Below are 20,844 nucleotides of genomic sequence, written 5' to 3' on the forward strand. Positions count from 1 at the left end.
CACCTCCCTTCTCAGACCGACACCCCCCCACCCCTGCCCCGACCCGGCACGTATAAATACCTCCTTCCAATGGTAACACCCTGACGGGAGCCCTGTACTGAACACTCAGGCTTCAGTCCCTAAACGCAACGACGTAGGAGGCAAAGGTGTCGGTCCAGGGACAGCAATGTCGGAGGGAAGACCGGCAGGGTCGGGAAGCTCCCTCTGCACATTTACTTGGTGCGCGGTTTTAGGGTGCAGCAGAAATGGCCTGCTCCCCAACTACAGGGAATTCTTCACCATCGAGACTCGTCCAATTCAAACTCAGAAACCGAACATGCCAGCCTCACTCACGCACTATCCAAACCCCAGAAAACGTGCGAGTGACTGCAGGGAGAGGTACTGCTCTCCCTTACGCGCCCCTGCACTTCCCAGCCTCTTTTGCGGTGTGGTTGGGGCCGGAGGACTGATTCCAGCCAACGGGCTGAGTGGAGCTGACTTGTGTGGCTTCTGGTTTGGGACACTGAAAAATGGGTGTCCATCACCCGCACTTTCCCCTCCCCTGCTGTGGTCTCTGGAAGCCAGCCTCGAGAGGTGATGTCAAAAGCCCAGAAGGGCCTGGATCGCTAAGCTGCTGCATGGAAGGCAGGGACCCTAGAGAGGCACCCGATGCTCATCAAGACACAGGAGTGAGAAACAAACCCTTTTGTTCATTTCCTAAGAGTTTAGGGCTAATTTGCTAACTGCAGGACAGCCTGTCCTGTCCTGATGCAAAGGGATTTGCTAGGGTCATTTTGGCCACATGGGACTTTCACCCTCCTTGTGTCTTAGAACCTGACCAGGGTTGTGCCTATCAGACACACTGCTGCTTGTCTCCACAATCCCAGGAGGCGGGTATGATCAGCCCCATCTTACAGATGAGGCTGCCGAGGCACAGAGACCAAGCGGCTCACACAGGGTCACACGGCCAGTGAATCCAAGGGTGGGATTCAAACCCAGCCTCTGTCCACTGTGCCACGCCGACTCCCCGCTACACTGCACCTGCTTAACCTCTAAGGTCCCATGTCCGGACGAGAGCTCCCGCTGGAGACGACAGGTGTGCCAAAGAGAAAGAAGAGAAGCAGACGAGAGGGCACCCAGTCCTGACTCCTGAAGGACAGGGCTGAAGCCTCTGCTAACGCCCCAAGAACACAGGACCACTGTTCAGTAAGAAACAAAATATTTTTTTTTACTGCAAATTACTTGCAAATGTTCACGTTTCCAGTGTAAGTCGTTAGAAAAAGATCCCCAAGAAAAACTTGGTTTATCTAGTGTGAAAGAATGGTATAACTTACAAAAAAAATAAATATGTATTTCCACCTAAAAGAAAGATGCTTCTCTGGGTTTGAAGTCAGCAACGTAGTTCATAGCAAGTATGAATCTTGGAGTAGCAGTGACCTTCCTCTGCTTTGGGGTCTCACTGTGCTCCCTGAGAGCTCTAAACAGGACGGGCCTCGAAGGACTCTGCCTCTCCATTCTCCTCCAGGAACACGTGGACCAGCTGTCAGAAGCCGGCCGACGTGGCCATTCCCTGGGAATGCTGCTCCTTGGCTAACCCTTCCTCCCAAGAAATTAAAGTCTTGAGACTGTTTTTCTCCCTAGAGCAGCATTTGAAGGAAAAAAAAAAAAAAGAAGAAAGAAAAAGCAGCAGTCACTGATATTCGTGAATGGGTCCTTTTCTCATCCTGGAAGAGACTCAGTAATGAAATGTCGAGTTCTCCACACTGCCACCTTCAAGCTAACCAGATGCCAAGGGCGAGAAAAGAAATCTAAATACTCGGAGGCGCGGAGGGGGATCAACAGGGCTCATTTAGGTACCAACGCGTTGTACTTAGGAGGTACCTGGTGCTCCCTTGACCTTGACCGCTTCATAACCATTGGCAGATCTTCTCTCTCAGGGACTACAGAAGTAGAGCCATTCTAGCAACGGGTAGGAAGAGGGAGGAAGAAGAGCAGGGAGAAGACTGGAGCAGACAAGGAGCTGAGCAGCCAGGCTGGGGAGTCAGCACTGAGATGATCTCCGAGCCAAGACAGCCCACAAGTCCTGCTGAGTCCCATCAGTGAGAAGTCCATGGAGATGGAGGCTGGCCCCATGTGTGACACATGTACCAGTGAAGTGGGGCTGGGACATCAGTACCTAGCGTCTGAGAGCCTGGAAGACCAGACGGTTGGTGACAGGAGAGTCCTTGGCTCAAGGTACTGCCCGAGGGTGAGAATGATCTTCCCAGGCCCCTCACCTCCCACCTGCAGCCCCGAGGAAACAAAGCATTCTGGGAGGAGCCAGACAAGGAAGGACGTCAGAGGCGCCACGGGCAGCTGTCGGGGGCCGGCGAGCTTCTCAAAGACGGAATCCACAGACTTTGGCTGGAGAGATCTGAGGCAGTTGGCTGGATTTGGTCACTAGCATATTTTACAAAACCCATTTCTCCGGCTGTCTGGCCACCAAACCTCCTAACAAAGCACCAAGAGCACAAGTGTGCACTCCCAGGGGCGTGAGAACGTATGTACATCTTGTAGGGGCAATGGAGGTGAGGGTGGGAGTGTTTGGGGGGGGCTGCATCTCTGGGTCTCTCCTGGTGCTTCATGGTCAGTTCCAGGTTGGGGGCCGGATGGGCTGCTTTGTGTGTGTTTTCATTTTTTTCTTTTTTGTTTTTTTTTTTTCTTTTTTCTTTTTGGTTTCAGTAGACAGGAGGCTTGGGTTCCCCAGAACAGCGCCTCATCCCTGGATGCTGCCCTGTCAGCCCTGTAATTCCGACCAGATGCACCAGCTATGGGGCTCACACCAGGCCAGCATCTTTGGCCATGCTGTAGAAAAGACCTCTCTCCTGCAGGAGGTCCAAGGGATGGCCACACTCCCGGATTTCTCCTTTGTCTAGGACGATTACCCTGCAAGAGGAGGGGACACAGACATGAGGGACAGGCAAACAGTTGGCACCCTGGGCCCCCAAGAGCCACATGACCAACTCCCTGCTTTGGGTCAGGGCCCTAATGCCTCGTGTTAGGACTGGTGCAGTAGCCTTCCAACTGGCTGCCCATCCTCAATCCCTCCTCTTGTCACTAAGTCCTGTGATGCTTACACTCATGACTGGCTGTCACTTCTTACATTTCCTTCCCGGAGCAATCACCTTTTGTTCGTTGCTGTGTTTGCTGTCTGTATCCATACACAGCCCCCAACTAACCTATCAGGTCCCTCAGGCAGGCTCCTTCTCTGATACCTCCTTGCTGAGTCCCCAGTGCCTAGAACAGGACCAAGAATGTGGCAGGGACTTCACACACGTATGTTGATTGAATCAATAATGGAGTGATGCCAGAAACACCCAGCGTAAAGAGAGGGCTGTGACTAGACACGGATGATGCTGTACAAACGGGTAAATCCCAAGGCTGACAGGCCTTCTATGCCAGCAGCATCACCTTGTGTAGTCCATGATGGTGTTGAGCCGGTGAGCAATGGTCAGGACAGTGCAGTCGTCAAACTGCGTCCGGATGGTAGACTGAATGAGGTCATCGGTTTCGAGGTCCACGGCCGCGGTGGCCTCATCCAAGACCAGGATCTTTGTCTTCCTCAGCAGAGCCCGGGCCAGGCACACCAGCTGACGCTGCCCAACGCTTGAGTGGAGACAAAGAGCAGGAGACAGAGTGTCACAACCACCCCTGACCCTGAGCCCAGGCCTGAGCTGGGAGAAGAGAGAAGAGACACCAGGAAAGCACTGCCACTCCCCGCTCCTGCGCCCACGGCAGACGTTAGTGATGCCAGGACATTCTTGCTGCTGACCTAGAAGCGGGCTCAGGATCATTTTCAACACAGGACTCGGAGGGGATATCCAAAATATGTGACGAGGGCAACACGGGCAGTGTGACATCACAAGATGGCCCCACATGCGTGCCTTCTGTAGGACCCTCCCCGTTGACTCTGGACTCAACCACGTGTCTTGCTTTGGTCAAGGGCATGCTGGCAAACATAAGGCCAGCAGAGGCTTGCACTGGGAATGCACACCAGGGTTTGTGCGCTCTTGCACCTCTGCCGTCACCATGACAACGTGCTTGGGCTGGTCTGCTGAAGGAGGAAGGACATGTGGAGCAGACCCTAATTGCCCCCGCGGACCCCCAGCCAGAGGAGTGAGCCACGAACAGCAGAGCCGCCTGGCCGATCACCCCAGGTGTCTGAACGGTCACTGCCACTGCTCAACACATCTGAGGCTTGGGGGTTGGCGGCCAGAGAGATGGGCAACTGAGCCAGCCACTGACTAGTTACACTGGAGCAGGACTCTGGTTTGCTGTTGTGCCAGACATGAATACTTTGGTTGCTGGGTCATGGGTGGATCCTGGGACGAGGGCCAACGCAGCTGGGGCAGTGAGCGGTGACTCAGAGGGCTCAGAAAAGTGCTATTAACCGACTGACAGAGAAGCTTTTCAACAGTTTAACAAGCAACAGTCACTCTCAATTGAATAAATCTGGTGGAAGGAAGGAACCATATTAGCCATCCCGGTTATAGCTCATGGTAAAAAGTAAGTCTGGACTGAAACCCATTTCACAGATACTGAAACTGAGGCTCCAAGAGGTTAAGAGAAATTGGCTTGTCTGTGGCAGAGCTGGGACTCAAACCCAGGTCGGACACATATGCATAAGGACCAAGGCTGAGCCGAGGAGACCCGGTCAGGGCCTCGCATGCCTGCCTACCTCAGGTTCTCCCCGCCTTCTGCACACTCGTGGTTCAGCTTATCGGGAAGGGCTGACACAAAGTCCTTGAGGTGAGCCAGCTCCAGGGACGTCCAGACTTCTTCATCGGAGTACTGGCTGAACGGGTCCAGGTTCATGCGCAGGGAACCCGAAAACAAAACAGGGTCCTGTTTGGGGAGAAAACGGCAGATGGCATGTGAGGCTCACATCATGTTGGGTAGGGATGAGGCAGAAGGCTGGGGTGTGAAAACTTCTGATAGGGTCCCAGGGCTCCTTGGAATCACCCTTTCTGGAGACGTTAATAATGGGGGGAAAACAGTTTGGAAAACCTTGGGTTAAGTGAAATAAAATAGATTTCTTGTTGTAAGACTTTCCAGAGGCTTCAATATGCAAATGTACTGGAACCTTCCAGAAGAGAGAAGCAGCCTGGGTAATCCCTGATCATCAAGTGCCATGGATTCCTCCCTGTTCCCTGCCTACAAAGTACAGTCTTAGAAAAAATCTTAGAGAAAATAACATGACAAGTAAACACATTAGGGAATCACCACCTACAGAAATCAATCTAGAAAATCCATTTTCCTCTCCTGGCTCTTGAGAGACTTATTCTTGTCCCGACTGGAGCCAGCAGGAGTGAAGAAATGATATCCAGTTAATTCCCACTGTTATTTGTATGCTAAGAGGAGATTCAGTGGCAAAGAAACAGTATGGTTTCGATGAAAATAACAAAATAGGAACACATTTACATTTGTCCTGAAAATATACCTACGTAAGCTTTCAGGGTGCCCCACTGACGCCCTCGGCACACCAGACCCCACCTGTGGGATAATGGTGATCCTGAAGCGCAGATCATGTAGGCCAATCTTGGCTATGTTGATGTCGTCAATAATGATCTCTCCCTCAGCAGACTCGTTGATCCGAAACAAGCCCAGGGTCAGGGATGACTTCCCAGCTCCTGTCCGCCCCACGATGCCAACCTGTGGGGCAGGAAGGGCCCAGGGTAAGGCAGGAAGGCTGGTATCTGGGGGTTACCTCTTGGCCTCCCCCAGGGGGCCCGCATTTCAGGTATCCACCCTAGAGCAGTTCAGTCACCTGGTCGACCCAGTGTCTACCACAGCCCTCCCCATCAGTAGCTTCCCAGGGACATTCCTTCAGGGGCTGTTTTGGCCAAGGGTGAAGAAGGACTTCTGTCTCGGGGCGCCTGGGTGGACCAGTCGATTAAGCATCTGACTTTGGCTCAGGTTATGATCTTGCAGATCATGAGTCTGAGCCCTGCATCGAGCTCTCTGCTGTCAGTGCACTGCCTGCTTTGGATGTCTGACCCCCTACCTCTCTGCCCCTCCCCAGCTCGTGCTCTGTCAAAATAAATAAAAAAGGGGACTTCCTTCTCTTTGTCAGCTCTTTTTATAAGTTAAAATTATAATCACTTCTTTTGATAAGTGAGCACAGATCTCCCAAAGAGGGCTCAGGCAGAAGGGGTTTTCCATAAAGCCCCATTTGTTTTCAACTCTCGAAAATACTGGTAATCAGGTATTTTCCCCCTACTGTTTTTCAGTCCTTTGATGGTGAGTTTCCCATCCCGAGCTGCTGAAATATCTCAAAGATTCAAGCAGATCCCCCTGCACGCCACACCTTCTCCCCTCGACCCCAGCTGCATGAGCAAAAAAGAGGTTATGGGTAGGACCGGTCTCCCTGTTCAGTGGCCAATGATGGACATTCCTGACACCCAGTTACAACTCTTGACTTCTCATCTGGGCTCTTGAAAGGCAGGCTTCCTCCAACCTCTAACAAAAATGTCACAGAGGAGAGTCTCATGATACAACATAAACCATAAAGCCTCAGTGAGAACACCACCCACTCTATTCTTCCCCTTGTTCTTAGAGAAATTATCTCACGGGAATAAAACATTCTGAGCCTCGCAGCAGGAACGGCTTAACAAACACACACGTTTAGAGATGAAGGAAACACTGTCCCATGGCAGGTGACCAGGAAGACCCTTAAGTCTGATTCCTGAGGAGGGTCTAAAGGTCTCAGGGCAAGGACGTCTTACAGGAGCAGCCTGGGACCAGGGGTACATTCCAAACTTCTGACACCCTCACATGTTCATCGAGCCATCCCTACTAGTGATGACAGCATCTTCCTATTGTAGAGCTGGCAAACCTGAATGCCTGCAGGGGACAGCTAGGCACACTAGTGAGACAGGGAGGGACAGGGTGAGCTGAGAAGCTCTTGTCTGGTCTAGAAAAAGCCAGGCAGTGAGTGTAAGCCCAGTGTTGCTACATGTTCTGATCTTTCTTTTTTTTTTTTAAATGTTTATTTATTTTTTCTGAGACAGAGAGAGACAGAGCATGAACGGAGGAGGGACAGAGAGAGGAGACACAGGATCTGAAAGGGGCTCCAGGCTCTGAGCTGTCAGCACAGAGCCCGACACGGGGTTCGAACTCACGGACCATGAGATCATGACCTGAGCCGAAGTCAGACGCTTAGCCAACTGAGCCACCCAGGCGCCCCCCCTTTTTTTTTTCATGTTCTGATCTTTCAAGAAAAGCAGGAAGTGGATCTTTACAGAAGGCACACCAGATTTTTCTTAATTTTCAACATACTCAGATTTCTTCCCTCCCCGAAAACACACAGGTGGGCCTCATTTGGTGGCCGGTCAACAGTGCAACACACCTGGGACACTCTGAGCAGCTTTTACCTCCACAAGCCCCACCCCCACGGTCCAGGGCCGTGATAAACTGGGGGAATGAGGCACCTGGTTTCGCCTGCCCCACTGTGAACGGATGGGGGAAACAAGGTACACCCACCTTCTCCCCTCCATTGATGGTGACGTTAATGTGCTTGAGAACCAAGTCCAGGTTTTCCCGGTAACGCAGGCCGTAGTCTCGGAATTCTACTCGGCCAACCTGAGGCCAGGTGCTGGGCGGAGCCGTCTCGGGGATTTGCCAGGGAGCCTGCGATCGGGGGTGGGGGGTGGGGGGTGGCGGTAAGGGATCTTCAGTCCCCTGTGACCCAAGGCTGTAGGTGACCTGCAGGTCCCCTCTGACCTCATCTCCCTCCCTCTTGCTCACTCGGCTCCCCACGGGGCTGCACTACCTCTCAAACACACCTGCGTACCTCGCTGCTGGGCCTTTGCACCTGCAGGTGCCCCTGTCTGGAATGCTCTTTCCCAAACTACCCTCTCGTGCGCTCCCTGGCATGCTGCAGATCTTCCGCCAATTCAGACCACCCCCTGCCTCTGTGCCCTCCGTCCCCTCCCCTGCTTCGTTCTCCTCCAGACCACCGGGCACCTCCTAGCACCGCAGGTGTGCATTAATTCGCTTATTCTGTCACCCACGCCCCCTGGACCATCTCTGTCAGGACCGGTTCTTCCCCTGCTCGCTGTCATACTCCAGGCACACAGTAGGGGCTCCACGAGTATTTGTGGACTGTACCAGTAAGTGAGTGGTCTTCTCTGGTCAGACACAAGGGCAGAGGTGTCAGTCTGAATGCCTTCTACATCGGGACACCAACTATGCAGCAACGGCTAATGAGAAAGATCACGGTCCCATGACCTCACTTCATCCTCACTACAATCCCATGAGAGGGGTCTTTCATTACCCCCAGTTTACACATGAGGAAACTGAAACACAGAGAGGGTGAGTAACTTGCCCAGAGTCACACAGCCCCTATTTCTGAAAAGCTTCTTAAGTTCAGTTCAGCATTTCCTGAGCTCTACAACTGGATGTGCTCCGGGCCAGGCTGGAGGCTACCTCTGGGGGAGCTGAGGAATGGAGGGGACGGCAAGAGAGAACTCTCATCCTTTCTCCCCCATAAGCTTGTTACATTAATTTTCATTTACAACAAGCACAGTCCCCTTTTACAAATTGATGTATAATGCAGGGGATACGCTGTAAGAACACGGAGGGCACTGGAGAGAGAGGTGGGTGGAACTTTCTAACTGTGAAAATATATTCTATATAAATACATATTTTTAGTAGTGCTAAGACCCTGGATCTTTACATTCTTTTGTATTTTTCAAGTATGCTCTTATTTGAGAAATTAAAAAAGTAAGTAATTAAAAGAAGTAAAAACAAAAGTTTTTAAAATAAATTTAATTTCGGGGCACCTGGGTGGCTCAGTAGGTTAAGGGTCTGACTCTTGGTTTCAGCTCAGGTCATCTCATGGTTTGGGAGACTGAGCTGACAGCACAGAGCCTGCTTAGGATTCTGTCTCTCTCTCTCTCTCTCTCTCTGTCCTTCCCCTGCTTGGGCTCTGTTTCTCTCTCTCTCTCTCTCTCAAAACAAATAAACATCCAGAAATTAAAAAAAATAAATTTAATTTCATACTTCACGCACAGTGAACTGCAGGCCATGTAAATTAGATCTTAAAAACTAAAAAAATAAATTCGATGTTGAGCGCGAAAACCCCTGGTGTAATACACTCTTATTTCCACAGGGGGCGCTCACACCATTCTGAAAAATGCTCTCCCATGAAGCGGGACCTGGTTCACCTGTGTCAGAGTCTTAAGGACGGGGCATTTTCTTGGGAGGCAGTGTGCCAATGGCCACGTAACCTTGAGCAAAGTAACTTAACCCTGTGTCTTAGTTTCCTGATGCGTAAAATGGGGATGACAGAACATGAGCTATAAGGCTACATAAAGATTGCACGAATTACTCTACGTAAATTGTATGAATTACTCTATGTAAAATGTGTAGGACAGGGCTGACAGCTCCCGAGGGCCCAATATGTGTCCCTAATATCACTGGTGGTGGGGGCGATGAGGGGATCCACTGGTATTGTCACCATGATCACTGCCAATGCCACCAGTGACAGCGTGTAGACGGAAAACGGCACTTTCTAGGGGCAATGTGGCACTGATGTCTGGACACTTGGGTCCTACCCTGACCACTTGTGACCTTGGATCAGTCACTGTCCCTCCCCAGGCGACCCTCTCCTCCATCTATAAAATGGGGACTTGGGTCAAACAACTGCCGGGTTCCCCAAACTTCGGTCATGATTTTTACAACATCCACGTACTGACTCTCTTGCTGTTGACTTTCAGGGCTTTGAAACAACTGATATTTAATTTTTAAACGTGAAGATGAAACTCGTCTCATTCTGCACCACACAAGTCCCTCATACAGATATGTAACAAAGGACAGAAGACAATTTTCGCTGAATAGGGGTTGTCTGTTGAAGGCACCCAGGTCGCGCTGATGAGGTCAGGTGAGGGCAGGCGAGGGCAGGCCAGGGGCCGGCTTTACCTCCTTCTCCGTTTCCGAATACTCCTTCAGTCTCTCCACGGCCACGATGTTGGTCTCCAACTCGGACGACATGCGAACCAGCCAGTTCAAGTACGTGGTGACCTGTGCACAGAAGAGTCACATGGAGCTTCTGGGGTGAGCAGGGGCTGCTTTATCTTCAGCAAGTGATTACGAATTACGCAATTTTTTGAGGTAAGAAAGGTACCAGCCTCACGTACCGCCGTCGCCAGACCGCACCTCTTAGGCAAGCACGTTTCAAAATAACCCCTGGGCCACACAAGCAATCAGAAAGGGCATCAGAAAAGATTTCCAACGAGATGGTAATAAGGGAAAACCCAATGTATCAAAATTTGGGCAATGTGGCTAAAGCCGGAATGAGAGATAAAGTGATAGAGTGAAAAGCATTTTTCCTGTCGCTGGAGGCATCCTCTTGGTTCATCAAGGGCTTTCCTTGACTGACGGGGGAATATCGGCCCTGTGTCTCATCTCCCTCCAGCACCAGCGGGTCACTGGGCTTCTCAAACGCCGCTTGGCCCCTCACCTCTCCCCCAGCTCCTGCGGGGATTCAAAGCAAAGGCCTGAGACCCTGACAACCGTAAGAGAAGGCAGCTGGGGGCACCTGTCTTACCTGCAGTGAGTAGGACACCGAGAGGCCCACTAAGCCGGCGCTGAGACTGTGCCTGGAGATCACGGCGAACAGGGCAGCAAACAGGACGATGCAGTTGCCTACGCACTCCAGCCGCACGGCCAGCCACCTGCTCACAGACGCACAGGCAGATGGACAGACACACCAGGAGTTGGCTCGTCAGAGATTTGGTTTCTGGCGCAAGCCGGGGAAGGAGGGAGGCACTTTGCTAATGGAAAGAATTCCCCGAGAGCTCCCGAGACGGGCCTTCAAGCTGTCCTCTCATGGGGCAAGGACAGCCAAAGGGACACGGTCTCACTAATTCCTCATTGATCTTGCAGCCCCGGGGGACTGAAACGGAGTTCTCCAGAAGGAGCCTTCCTGGGAAACTAAAGCTTGCCTTTTTAAGAACCAACTTTTTTTTTTTTTACGGAAACCTTTATAACATACCCATGTACACCCATCTGCAAAGACAGGTCCAGGAAAGTTCCTAAATACTAAGAAGCCGTCAACTGTAAGAGGCAACACTGTTGTAAAAATAACCTTTTCTTGGCAGAAGGGGGAAGGGAGAGTGAGAAATGAAATACTATTTTCAATGTAGCTGTAATGTTCCTAGATCACCCTCCTTTTAGAAACGTTAAAATACATTGTTTTACCTCTTGGAATATAAACAGATAACATTATTGGTTTTAAGCGAACTTCCCTAGCGTACCTCCAAGTGTTAGGAATATTAGTGATTTAAGGTGTAAAACATTTTAGGGAAATGGTGTCGTTGATCTTATTTCCACTAGAGCCCTTAAGATTCGTGTGACTGGGGGTGCCTGGGTGGCTTAGTAAGTTGAGCGTCTAACTTCGGCTCAGGTCATGATCTCAGGTCTGTGAGTTCGAGCCCCACGTCAGGCTCTGTGCTGACAACTCAGAGCCTGGAGTCTGCTTCAGATTCTGTGTCTCCCTCTCTCTCTGCCCCTCCCTTGCTCACACTCTCGCTCTCTTTCTCTCTAAATAAATAAATAAATAACATAAAAAAAAGAAAAATTTATCTTTTTTCATTAAAAAAATTTTAACATTTATTTTTGAGAGATAGAGTGAGGAAAGTATTAGCAGGGAAGGGGCAGTGAGAGAATGGGGACACAGAACCCAAAGCGGGTTTGAACGGGGCTCGAACTCACGAACCACAAGATCGTAACCTGAGCCGAAGTCAGATGCAAAACCAAGTGAGCCACCCGGGCGCCCCGAAAAAGAAAGATTTTAAAAAAGATTCACATGACTGATCTTCCTGGGTGTGAGCTTATCCTAAAAACAGACCCAAATTTGAGAAACTCCCTGACGATTCTGCAGGGGAAGGTCAGGTCTCCAGTGATTCATGGTCTCCCCACCCAGTCTTACCTTCTGGGATTATATTGTGTACGACGGGGCAACAGTTGGTTACAACACGTTGCTCCCAGGGTGAGTCACCCCCTCTCCAGAACTTCCTATCCCACATCTCAAAAAACGTATCAGGACATGAGTGAGGAGAATATTCTTTTAGGGAAAGTCAGATACTTTTCTGAATTTGTCGACAAGTAGCGAACTCCTGTCCCTTCTTTGGGACGGATGCTTTTTTCATCATGGCCATTTCACGTGGTCCAACCTCAGGCTGGTGAACGGCTTCCAAAGCTCATCACACAGGGGTGGTGGGTGATCACCCCCGTCAGCTGAGAACCAGGCCACAAAAATATCAGCTGAGTCCGCCTGTCACCGATGACCTTGTACCGTCAGGACCACAGCGAACGGATAGTTCCTGCAGTATTTTCTGACTCCAGAAAATCTTGCTCCCTGTTGTTCCTCAGTGCCACCGGAGTGCCTGTGCTTCAAGCTGCCAGTGCTCCTGTCTGCTTTTAATGTTATTCTGTCCCTTCCCGCCCCCACCAAGTCTAACCATCCCGTGTGTGAGGCCCTCCTCCAGGAACTAAGGCTTCCTTCACCTCCTCCCGCGGGCCTCGGGTGCCCACCTGTTGGCCACGATGCTGGGGTAATAGGCCTTCTGGTTCTCGTCCACCTTCAGGTCGCTCTGGCGGATGAAGCGCTCCTGTTCCTCGAAGGCGCGGATGACGCTGACCCCCAGCAGGGTCTCGTTGAAGTGGGAATACACTGGGGAGCGGCTGACGGATTCGAGGCGTTTCAGCTGCCGGGACGAGGCCACGTAGAACCTCTAGGGGAAGAGAACGGACCAGGGAGCTGGCAAAGCCCCTCCCATGCCAGCCACCCACCCCCACCAGGGCCGCGCTGGACAAAGCCTGGACACACACGGCACCTCCGGGAGGCAAGATGGCAGAGCTGGGCTGCTTTTTAACAGGGGTCTCTGCTCACCCGATGCCAGCACAACAGAATGACGACAGCGACCACGCAATGCCAGCAGCTCAGGCCCACGGGGAGCCGACCACCCTAGCACAGTTTGAAGTCCTTCCACAGAATCGGTTCATTTCATCGTCACCAAACAGCTAGGAGTCGGTGCTCATTTGCACAGACCGTCAGTAAACCCAGGCACAAAGAAGCTCGCTGACCTCTTCCCCCTCAGGTCCCCCTCAGGCGACAAGCGGCCGAGCTGGGGGGCTGGACTCGGAGAAGCCGGCTGTCAAGGGTGAACCCCTGCACTGTCCTGCCTCTCTCAAGCCACAGACCTCTAGGGTTTTCTGGACCCAGCAGCGTGGCCTTTGGCCTCCACCCGTCCCCGCGGGCAGTCACCCCATTGGCTCTGCTCCTGCCCTAACCAGGGCAGATGGAACAAAAGCAAAGCAAATCGCGCCCTGGAAGCTTCGAGGACCCGCCCTTAGATGACAGACTGGTCACGTGAGGACATTTAGTTCTCGCGGCCTTAGTCTCCTCGTCTGTACAAACAGGACCGGGGAGACTGAGGTTCCCCATTGTGGAGGTGGCACGTAATGCGAAGGCAGGTGTTTCACAAGCGACACAGCCAGACAAATGAACAAGACAGGGAACAAAGGGTGGTTAGGGACACGGCCTCCCCGCCTCCTGGGGCCCTTGTGGGGGCAGAGACCTTCCACAGAGAACGGTGAACATAATGGAGGAGTCGGACGGGGCTCCGAGTTTAGCAGCTGCTTCCTGGACGGCAGCGTGTGTGGTCACCTGAACCCACACCTGGACAGCCTTCTGGGTCCTGGAAACTCCGTAAGCTAACCCAGCACCACACCAGCCAGGGCAGGCCCACGATGGTTGCTCTGCCAGTCCGTGAGGGTAGGCCAGATGCCCTCTCTGCTCCCGAGCCTCTCGGCCTTGAACAAAACCCTGATGCCTCGGCCCCGCGGGATCTGCCCTGGGAGGGTTCCTCTCCCCGACTTTCTTTCTAAACATCCCGGATGGAAATCATTCTCAAGTATTTTCCCTGCTCAACCTACTCCACTTTATTTACTGTAGAAAGCTACCCTGAGATGTATTTGTCTTTAAATTGTTGTTTGCTTACTTATTTTTAATTTTAAAAAATATTTTATTTATTTTTGAGAGAGGACAAGTGGGGGAGGGGCATTGAGAGAAGGACAGAGGATCTGAAGTGGGCTTTGTGTGAACAGCAGGGGGCCCAACACGGGGCTCGAACTCATGAACCGCAAGATGATGACCTGAGCTGAAGCCACCCAGGAGCCCCTAAACTCAGTCTTTTAAAAAAAGAACTATTAGCTAGCTTCCCTTTTATTATTTTTTAAAAATTTTTTAAATCTTTATTTATTTTTGAGAGAGAACATGTGAGCAGGGGAGGAGCACAGAGAGAGGGAGACAGAATCTGAAGCAGGTTCCAGGCTCTGAGCTGTCAGCACAGAGCCCAACGCGGGGCTGTAACTCACAAACCGCGAGATCATGACCTGGGCCGAAGTTGGACGCTCAACTGACTGAGCCATCCAGGCGTCCCGCTAGCTTCCCTTTTAAACTCTATTCCAGGAGACATAATCCACCCTGCCAGACTCACCTTACTTTTTCAGAAACCAAGTGCCTGGTGCTTGTAAATAAAAATAACTGCTTGCTGGGCACCTGGGGGGCTAGTTTGGTCACGCATCCAACCGCTGATTTTGGCTCAGGTCACGATCTCATGGGTTCAGGGGTTTGAACCCGGTGTTGGGCTCCACGCTGGCAGCACGGAACCTGTTTGGGATTCTGTCTTACCCTCTCTCTCTGCCCCTCCCCCAGTCGTGTTTAAGCTCTCTCTCTCTCTCAAAATAAATAAGCATTAAAATAAAAAATAAGAAAGAAAAGGAAGAAAAGAAAAGAAAGAAAAGAAAGAAAGAAAGAGGCTCCTGGGTGGCTCAGTCAGTTAAGCGTCCGACTTCGGCTCAGGTCATGATCTCGCCGTCCGTGAGTTCAAGCCCCAGGTTGGGTTCTGTGCTGACAGCTCAGAGCCTGGAGCCTGCTTCAGATTCTGTGTCTCCCTCTCTCTCTGCCCCTCCCCTGCTCACACCCTGTCTCTCTCTCAAAAATAAACATTTAAAAAAATAATAAATAAAATAAGTAAATAAGTAATAACCGCTCGACAAGCACCTGCCTGAGCCAGGCAGCAGGCCGCAAGCTAAGGTACTTGGAGCTGTGACTGGGCAGTTTTTCAGACACCAAAATATTCCATAAAAGCAGAAATGCCTTCTTCCAAGCAACAAGGACGCCCCAACACAAGTCCACATCGGCTTATCTCTTCATCTTTTTATAAAAATGACTTGCTTTTAAATTAAAACATTAATGGGTAGCCATTTAAAACGCTGGGGGTTGGGGGAATGATACAGATGGGAATATTAAAAAAAAAAAATCACACTGCAGCCATTACACTCAGATAAGCACTATTCAAATCTCAGTGTATAACCTTCCAGATCTTTCTGGAGGAAAGAGAAAGAACCTACGTGTATCGAAAAGCCACTTTTTAATCAAGATATAACACACATTATGCTGAAAAATGCACCAAATCTTTACAGCTTGATGAAGTTTACATTCATTCACACCTGCACCCCCACTATCTGACCAAAATCTAGAACATCTCCAGCATCCATAAAATTCTTGTGTCCTCTGGGTCAAAACTCTCAAGTTATTTCTAGTTTGAGGCTATTATGAACCAAGATGCTAAGAATGTTCTAGCACTTTTTTTTTTTTTAGTAGATGCATTCTCTCATCTCTATTGCATATATGCTGAGGAAGGACTGCTGGGTGGTAGGGTAAGTGTGTATTTAGTTAAAAGTCATTAAGCAAACAAACAAATTCTCCCATAATCCCAACCCTTGGGGACACCAAGTTTTCCTTTTCCTCTCACTGCTTCCCTTTCTGGCCCTGCACATTATGCTGGCATCTTGGTTATAGTAACAGTGTGTATATAATATGATTCTTTGCGGAACTTTGTTGTTTAAAAATAAAATCCATGGAGGGGCACCTTGGTGGCTCAGTCGGTTAAGCGTCCGACTTTGGTTCAGGTCATAATCTCATGGTTTGTGGGTTGTTGTTTTTTTCTTTTAACTTCTTTCAATGTTTTCATTTATTTTTGAGACAGAGAGAGATAGAGCGTGAGCAGGGGAGGGGCAGAGAGAGAGGGAGACACAGAATCCGAAGCAGGCTCCAGGCTCCGAGCTGTCAGCACAGAGCCCCGACGTGGGGCTCGAACCCATGGACCGTGACATCATGACCTGAGCCGAAATCGGACGCTTAACCGACTGAGCCACCCAGGCGCCCCTGGTTCATGGGTCTGAGCCCCGCACTGGACTCTGTGCTACAGCTCAGAGCCTGGATCCCGCTTGGAATTCTATGTCTCCCCCTCTCTCTGCCCCTCCCCACTCATGCTGTCTCTCTCTCTCTCAAAAATAAACATTAAAACATTAAAAAGAAATAAAAAATAAAATCGGTGGTATCGCAACAACATCTCCGTAATTATCTCCACTAAGGAACACGAGATCCCATCGCTGAGTGAAAAAAAAAGCTGGCACCAACTTAAAGAGAACACAATGGGGGTGTCGCAGTGGGTCCTGCTCTCTCTGGTTCCACCTTCATTCATGCACACCAACCACGGGGCCACAGCATGGTGGAGCCTGGGGGACGGCTGACAACCAAGGGCTCCGGACCCCGCGTGAGCAGGCCACGGCACAGCCTGACGCGTGGAGGTCTTGGCAGCTCTCCCTCTCGTTTTGTGCTGTAGTGACTGGCTCCCATCTAAACCACTGTCTCCCGCCAGCAACTGTGCTGCAGGTAACCTTTTCGGGGCAGAAAGGGGCAGTGCAGCACCGTGGTTACCAACGCAAGCTTTAAAATCAGACAGACGTGAGTTCACACTCCCAGCTGCACCACCAGGGCCTCGACACGCTCCTCCGTCAGCTGCAAGCACAGTTTACGTGGCCATCACCTAAACAACCACACTGACTCCCTTGCTGTGTTTGTTTCCCGTCCTCGGTCTTGTATTCTGAAATACACATTGATGGCTGGAGCTCCAGCCACCACCTTAGACCATGAGGTCAACTTAAGAATGGAAGGCTTGTGCAAAGCTGGGAAAACTTAAAAAAAAACCACAACAGCGACGAAGTCTGGGACATTAAAAAATGTGTGCAACTGCCACACCAGAGCTGAAGGGCCCACCTCTAAATTTCTACGATGAGAAAAAAATAAATAGAAACAATAAACAAATAAGTAAATACATTTCCACTAGGAGAGAGAAAGACAAACATCTTGTCTGAGCTGCTGTTATTCATATCTCTATTTTCTGCAGGGGGGCTAAGACCTAAAGAATTTCATAAAACACTTTTAAGTTTATTTATTTTGAGAGAGAGAGAGAGAGAGAGAGAGAGAGAGAGAGAGCGCACGCGTGTGCACGTGGGTGGGGGAGAGCAGAGAAAGAGGGAGAGAGAGAATCCCAAGCAGGCTCTGTGCTGTGAGCACAGAGCCCAATGTGGAGCTCGATCTCCCAAAACCATGAGATCACAACTTCAGTCGAGACCACGAGTTGGACGCTTAAACGACTGTGCCACCCGGGTACCCCCATAATGTTAATAATCTATTTTAATAATCAAGGTGTCTTTACTACTATAGCTTTTCTCCCTTTGAGAGGTACTGAAAAGTGACAAATACCAGTTGGGCCCTCTGCCGGCAAATCACGCACAGCGCCGTGCTGCGGAAATGGGAAGACGGCGTGAGGCCCGGACCCACACGGGAGCGTGAAACCCAGGAGGGCTCCTCCTGCAGCCCCGAGACCCCGCCTCTCACCTGCACGAAGAAGTAGATGAGGCCCAGCGGCGGGATGATGATGGCAGCAATGGGCGTGGCCAGCAGGATGATGGTGCAGGCGCCGATGACGTTGAACAGGGAGCCCATGAACATCTTGATGACCTGAGGGATCATCGAGTCCACCGTGTCCAGCTCCTTGGAGAAGCGGTTCACCAGGTTCCCGCTGGGGGTCCGCTCGAAGAAGCTCATGGGGGACCGGAGCACGTTCTGGAGCAGGTTCAGGTGCAGGCGGCGGGAAGCGAAGATCCCCCCGATGGACAGCAACATGGAGTAGCCAAACACGGAGATACCTGCAACGTTCTGGCGGTAAACACCACAGTGGGGCCCGGGCCCGGGGTGGGGGTGAGGACAGGCCATGCAGACGCAACAGGTCTGCACGCTCAGCTTCGAAGAAAAACGACAAAGGGAATGACGAGAGTCGTGGCTGCTGTTTACTGAGGACTCAGTGTCTATTCAACACCGTACAAGAGTTTTACATGTTTATTTTTAAAAAAATTTAAATGTTTGTTTTTCAGAGAGAGAGAGAGAGGAGAGAGAGCGAGCACGAGCAGAGACAGAGAGAGACACAGAATCCGAGGCAGGCTCCAGGCTCTGAGCTGTCAGCACAGAACCCGACATGGGGCTCAAATGCAAACCATGAGATCGTGACCCGAGCCGAAGTCAGATGTTCAACCGACGGAGTCACCCAGGCGCCCCACATGCATCTAATTCTTTTTTTTTTTCATTAAAAAAATTTTTTTTTTTTATTTATTTACTTTTGAGACAGAGAGAGACAGAGCATGAACAGGGGAGGAGCAGACAGAGAGGGAGACACAGAATCTGAAACAGGCTCCAGGCTCTGAGCTGTCAGCACAGAGCCCAACGCGGGGCTTGAACTCACGGACCATAAGATCGTGACCTGAGCCGAAGTCGGACGCCTAACTGACCAAGCCACCCAGGCGCCCCCACATGCACCTAATTCTTAAGACTGACTCTGTATAAATCCTATTAGCACCCATTTTACAGAGAAGGGAGCTCAAGGTCAGATAGGTGAACTCCTCTGCCCTCGAAACAGTCAGCCAATCAGCAGCAGAGTCGGGGTTCTGATCCAGGCAGCCTGCTTGCTCCAGGGTCATGCTCTTAATCTGTATGCCACATTCCTCTAGACCAGTGGCACGCAACACAACTTTCTGGAATGATGGAAATATTCTGGACCTATGCAGTCCAGTGTGGTCACCTCCAGGCACGTGTGGCTACTGAGCACTTGAAATGTGGCCAGTGCCAGTGAACAGCTGATACTGTTACTTAGGTTTGACGAACTGCAATTCAAAGAGCCACACTGTGGCCAGCGGCCACCAGAGTGGACAGCTCAGCTCTGGAACAGACACTGCTGCTGTGTGAGGCAGGGAAACATCACATCCACTCTGTGTCCCACCTTCCCTCAAGGACAGTTTGGAGGGCAGTCCCATGCCCAATGACGAGGTGTTAGGGATGAAGAAATCTGGGAAATCCAGGTCTACTCTTCTGGTTTTTTTTTTTTTTTTTTTCCAAAGCCATCTCCTGGAGACCATGAGACATCTGTGGCTCCTCTGAACAAGTCACAGGGAGACAGCCGTTCTTTGCAAAGAGACTTCATAGGGATGGAGAGGCTTACTCTCGGGAGCAGGGGCTGAAACAAGGGGCTGCAGCCAAGCACTGCCCAAATGTGTCTTTGCCACCTACCAGCTGTGGGACCTTCCCGCAACCTCTAGGCACGGGGGGGGGGGGGGTCCTCCTCTATAAGATGGCAACAATGATACGTAACCTTGTAGCACTGCTGAATGTGAAGGGCAGTGTGCCGCTGCACAGAAAGTACTCAAATGTATCAAATCTATACTTACGTATCACAGACACTGAACACACGTAGGTAGGGACAGATGCACACTGCTTTTAGGAGTCTAAACACACGGCTCGGTTAGCATAGTGTAGCACAGTGATCAAGAGCAGGGGCTCCTGGGCCAGACCACCTCATTCAAATGTATTTGCTGTGCAACTTCGGGCAACTTACTTAACCTCACTGGGGCTTAGAGTCTCTATTTCTTTTCTTTTCTCTTTTTTTAAAATTAATTTATTTTTATTTACAAAATTTTTAACGTTTATTTTTGAGAGAGATAGAAAGACAGATGGAGTGCCTGGGTGGATCAGTTGGTCAGGCATCCAACTTCGGTTCAGGTCACGATCTCGTGGTTCATGAGTTCGAGCCCTGCGTCAGGACCTGTGCTGACAGCTGGGAGCCTAGAGCCTGCTTCCAATTCTGTGTCATTCCCTCTCTGCCCCTCCCCTGTTTGCAGTCTGTGTGTGTGTGTGTGTGTATCTCTCTCTCACAAATAAATAAACATTAAAAAAAAATTAAAACGAAAAAGAAAAAAAAGAGTACAAGCAGGGGAGGGGCAGACAGAGAGAGAGGGAGAAACGGAATCTAAAGCAGACTCCAGGCTCCGAGCTGTCAGCATGGAACCTGATGTGGGGCTTGAACTCAAATCACAAGATCATGACCTGAGCCTCAGCCATGATGCTTAACTGACAGAGCCACCCAGGTGCCCCTACTCATTTTTATTTTAGAGAGACAGAGTGTGTGCAAAGAACATGGGCAGAGGGAGAGAGAGAAAATCCCAAGCTGGCCCCATGCCCAGTGCCGAGCTCAATGTGGGGTGTGATCCCACAAGCCCGGGATCATGACCTGAGCAAAAATCAAGAGTCAGAAGGGCAAGTGACTGAGCCACCCAAGTGCTGCTAGAGTCTCTATTTCTAAAATGTGGAAAATACTAGCTGTGACCTCATGACACCTGCTGCAAAAGCAAAATAAGTTAAAACACCCAAAAATGTTTAGAACATAACCAGCACCAAGTAAGTGCTCGGTAAACAACAACTCTTATTATTAACGCTGTTGTGTTTGGGGACCTTTGTGGAACCACAAGAAGGGTACACAGGGTTTCTCAATTTCGTCACTACTGACATTTGAGGCTACATCATTCTCTGTTGTGGGGGCCGGGCTATGCACTGCAGGACATCTAGCAACCCCCCTGACCTCT

The 20,844-nt window shown here is 50.6% G+C and overlaps 1 protein-coding gene across 3 annotated transcripts in view; it reads right to left on the reverse strand.

Annotated features, from left to right (window-relative positions):
* Positions 1-1,181: 1,181 nt before the first annotated feature.
* Positions 1,182-20,844, reverse strand: part of ABCC1 (ATP binding cassette subfamily C member 1) — a 140,468-nt gene continuing 120,805 nt past the window's right edge. For all 3 annotated transcript variants that reach the window (XM_023246871.2, XM_045047774.1, XM_045047773.1), the window contains exons 23-31: positions 17,774-18,084; positions 12,556-12,755; positions 10,568-10,694; positions 9,940-10,041; positions 7,501-7,647; positions 5,512-5,670; positions 4,697-4,863; positions 3,430-3,624; positions 1,182-2,904 (exon numbers count right to left, since the gene is read on the reverse strand). In XM_023246871.2, coding sequence (XP_023102639.2) covers positions 2,796-2,904; positions 3,430-3,624; positions 4,697-4,863; positions 5,512-5,670; positions 7,501-7,647; positions 9,940-10,041; positions 10,568-10,694; positions 12,556-12,755; positions 17,774-18,084 — 1,517 coding nt within the window. In that variant the 3' untranslated portion in view covers positions 1,182-2,795. The remainder of the gene's footprint in view (positions 2,905-3,429; positions 3,625-4,696; positions 4,864-5,511; positions 5,671-7,500; positions 7,648-9,939; positions 10,042-10,567; positions 10,695-12,555; positions 12,756-17,773; positions 18,085-20,844) is intronic.

Source organism: Felis catus, chromosome E3 (genome assembly GCF_018350175.1).
Source record: "Felis catus isolate Fca126 chromosome E3, F.catus_Fca126_mat1.0, whole genome shotgun sequence".
NCBI lineage: Eukaryota > Metazoa > Chordata > Mammalia > Carnivora > Felidae > Felis > Felis catus.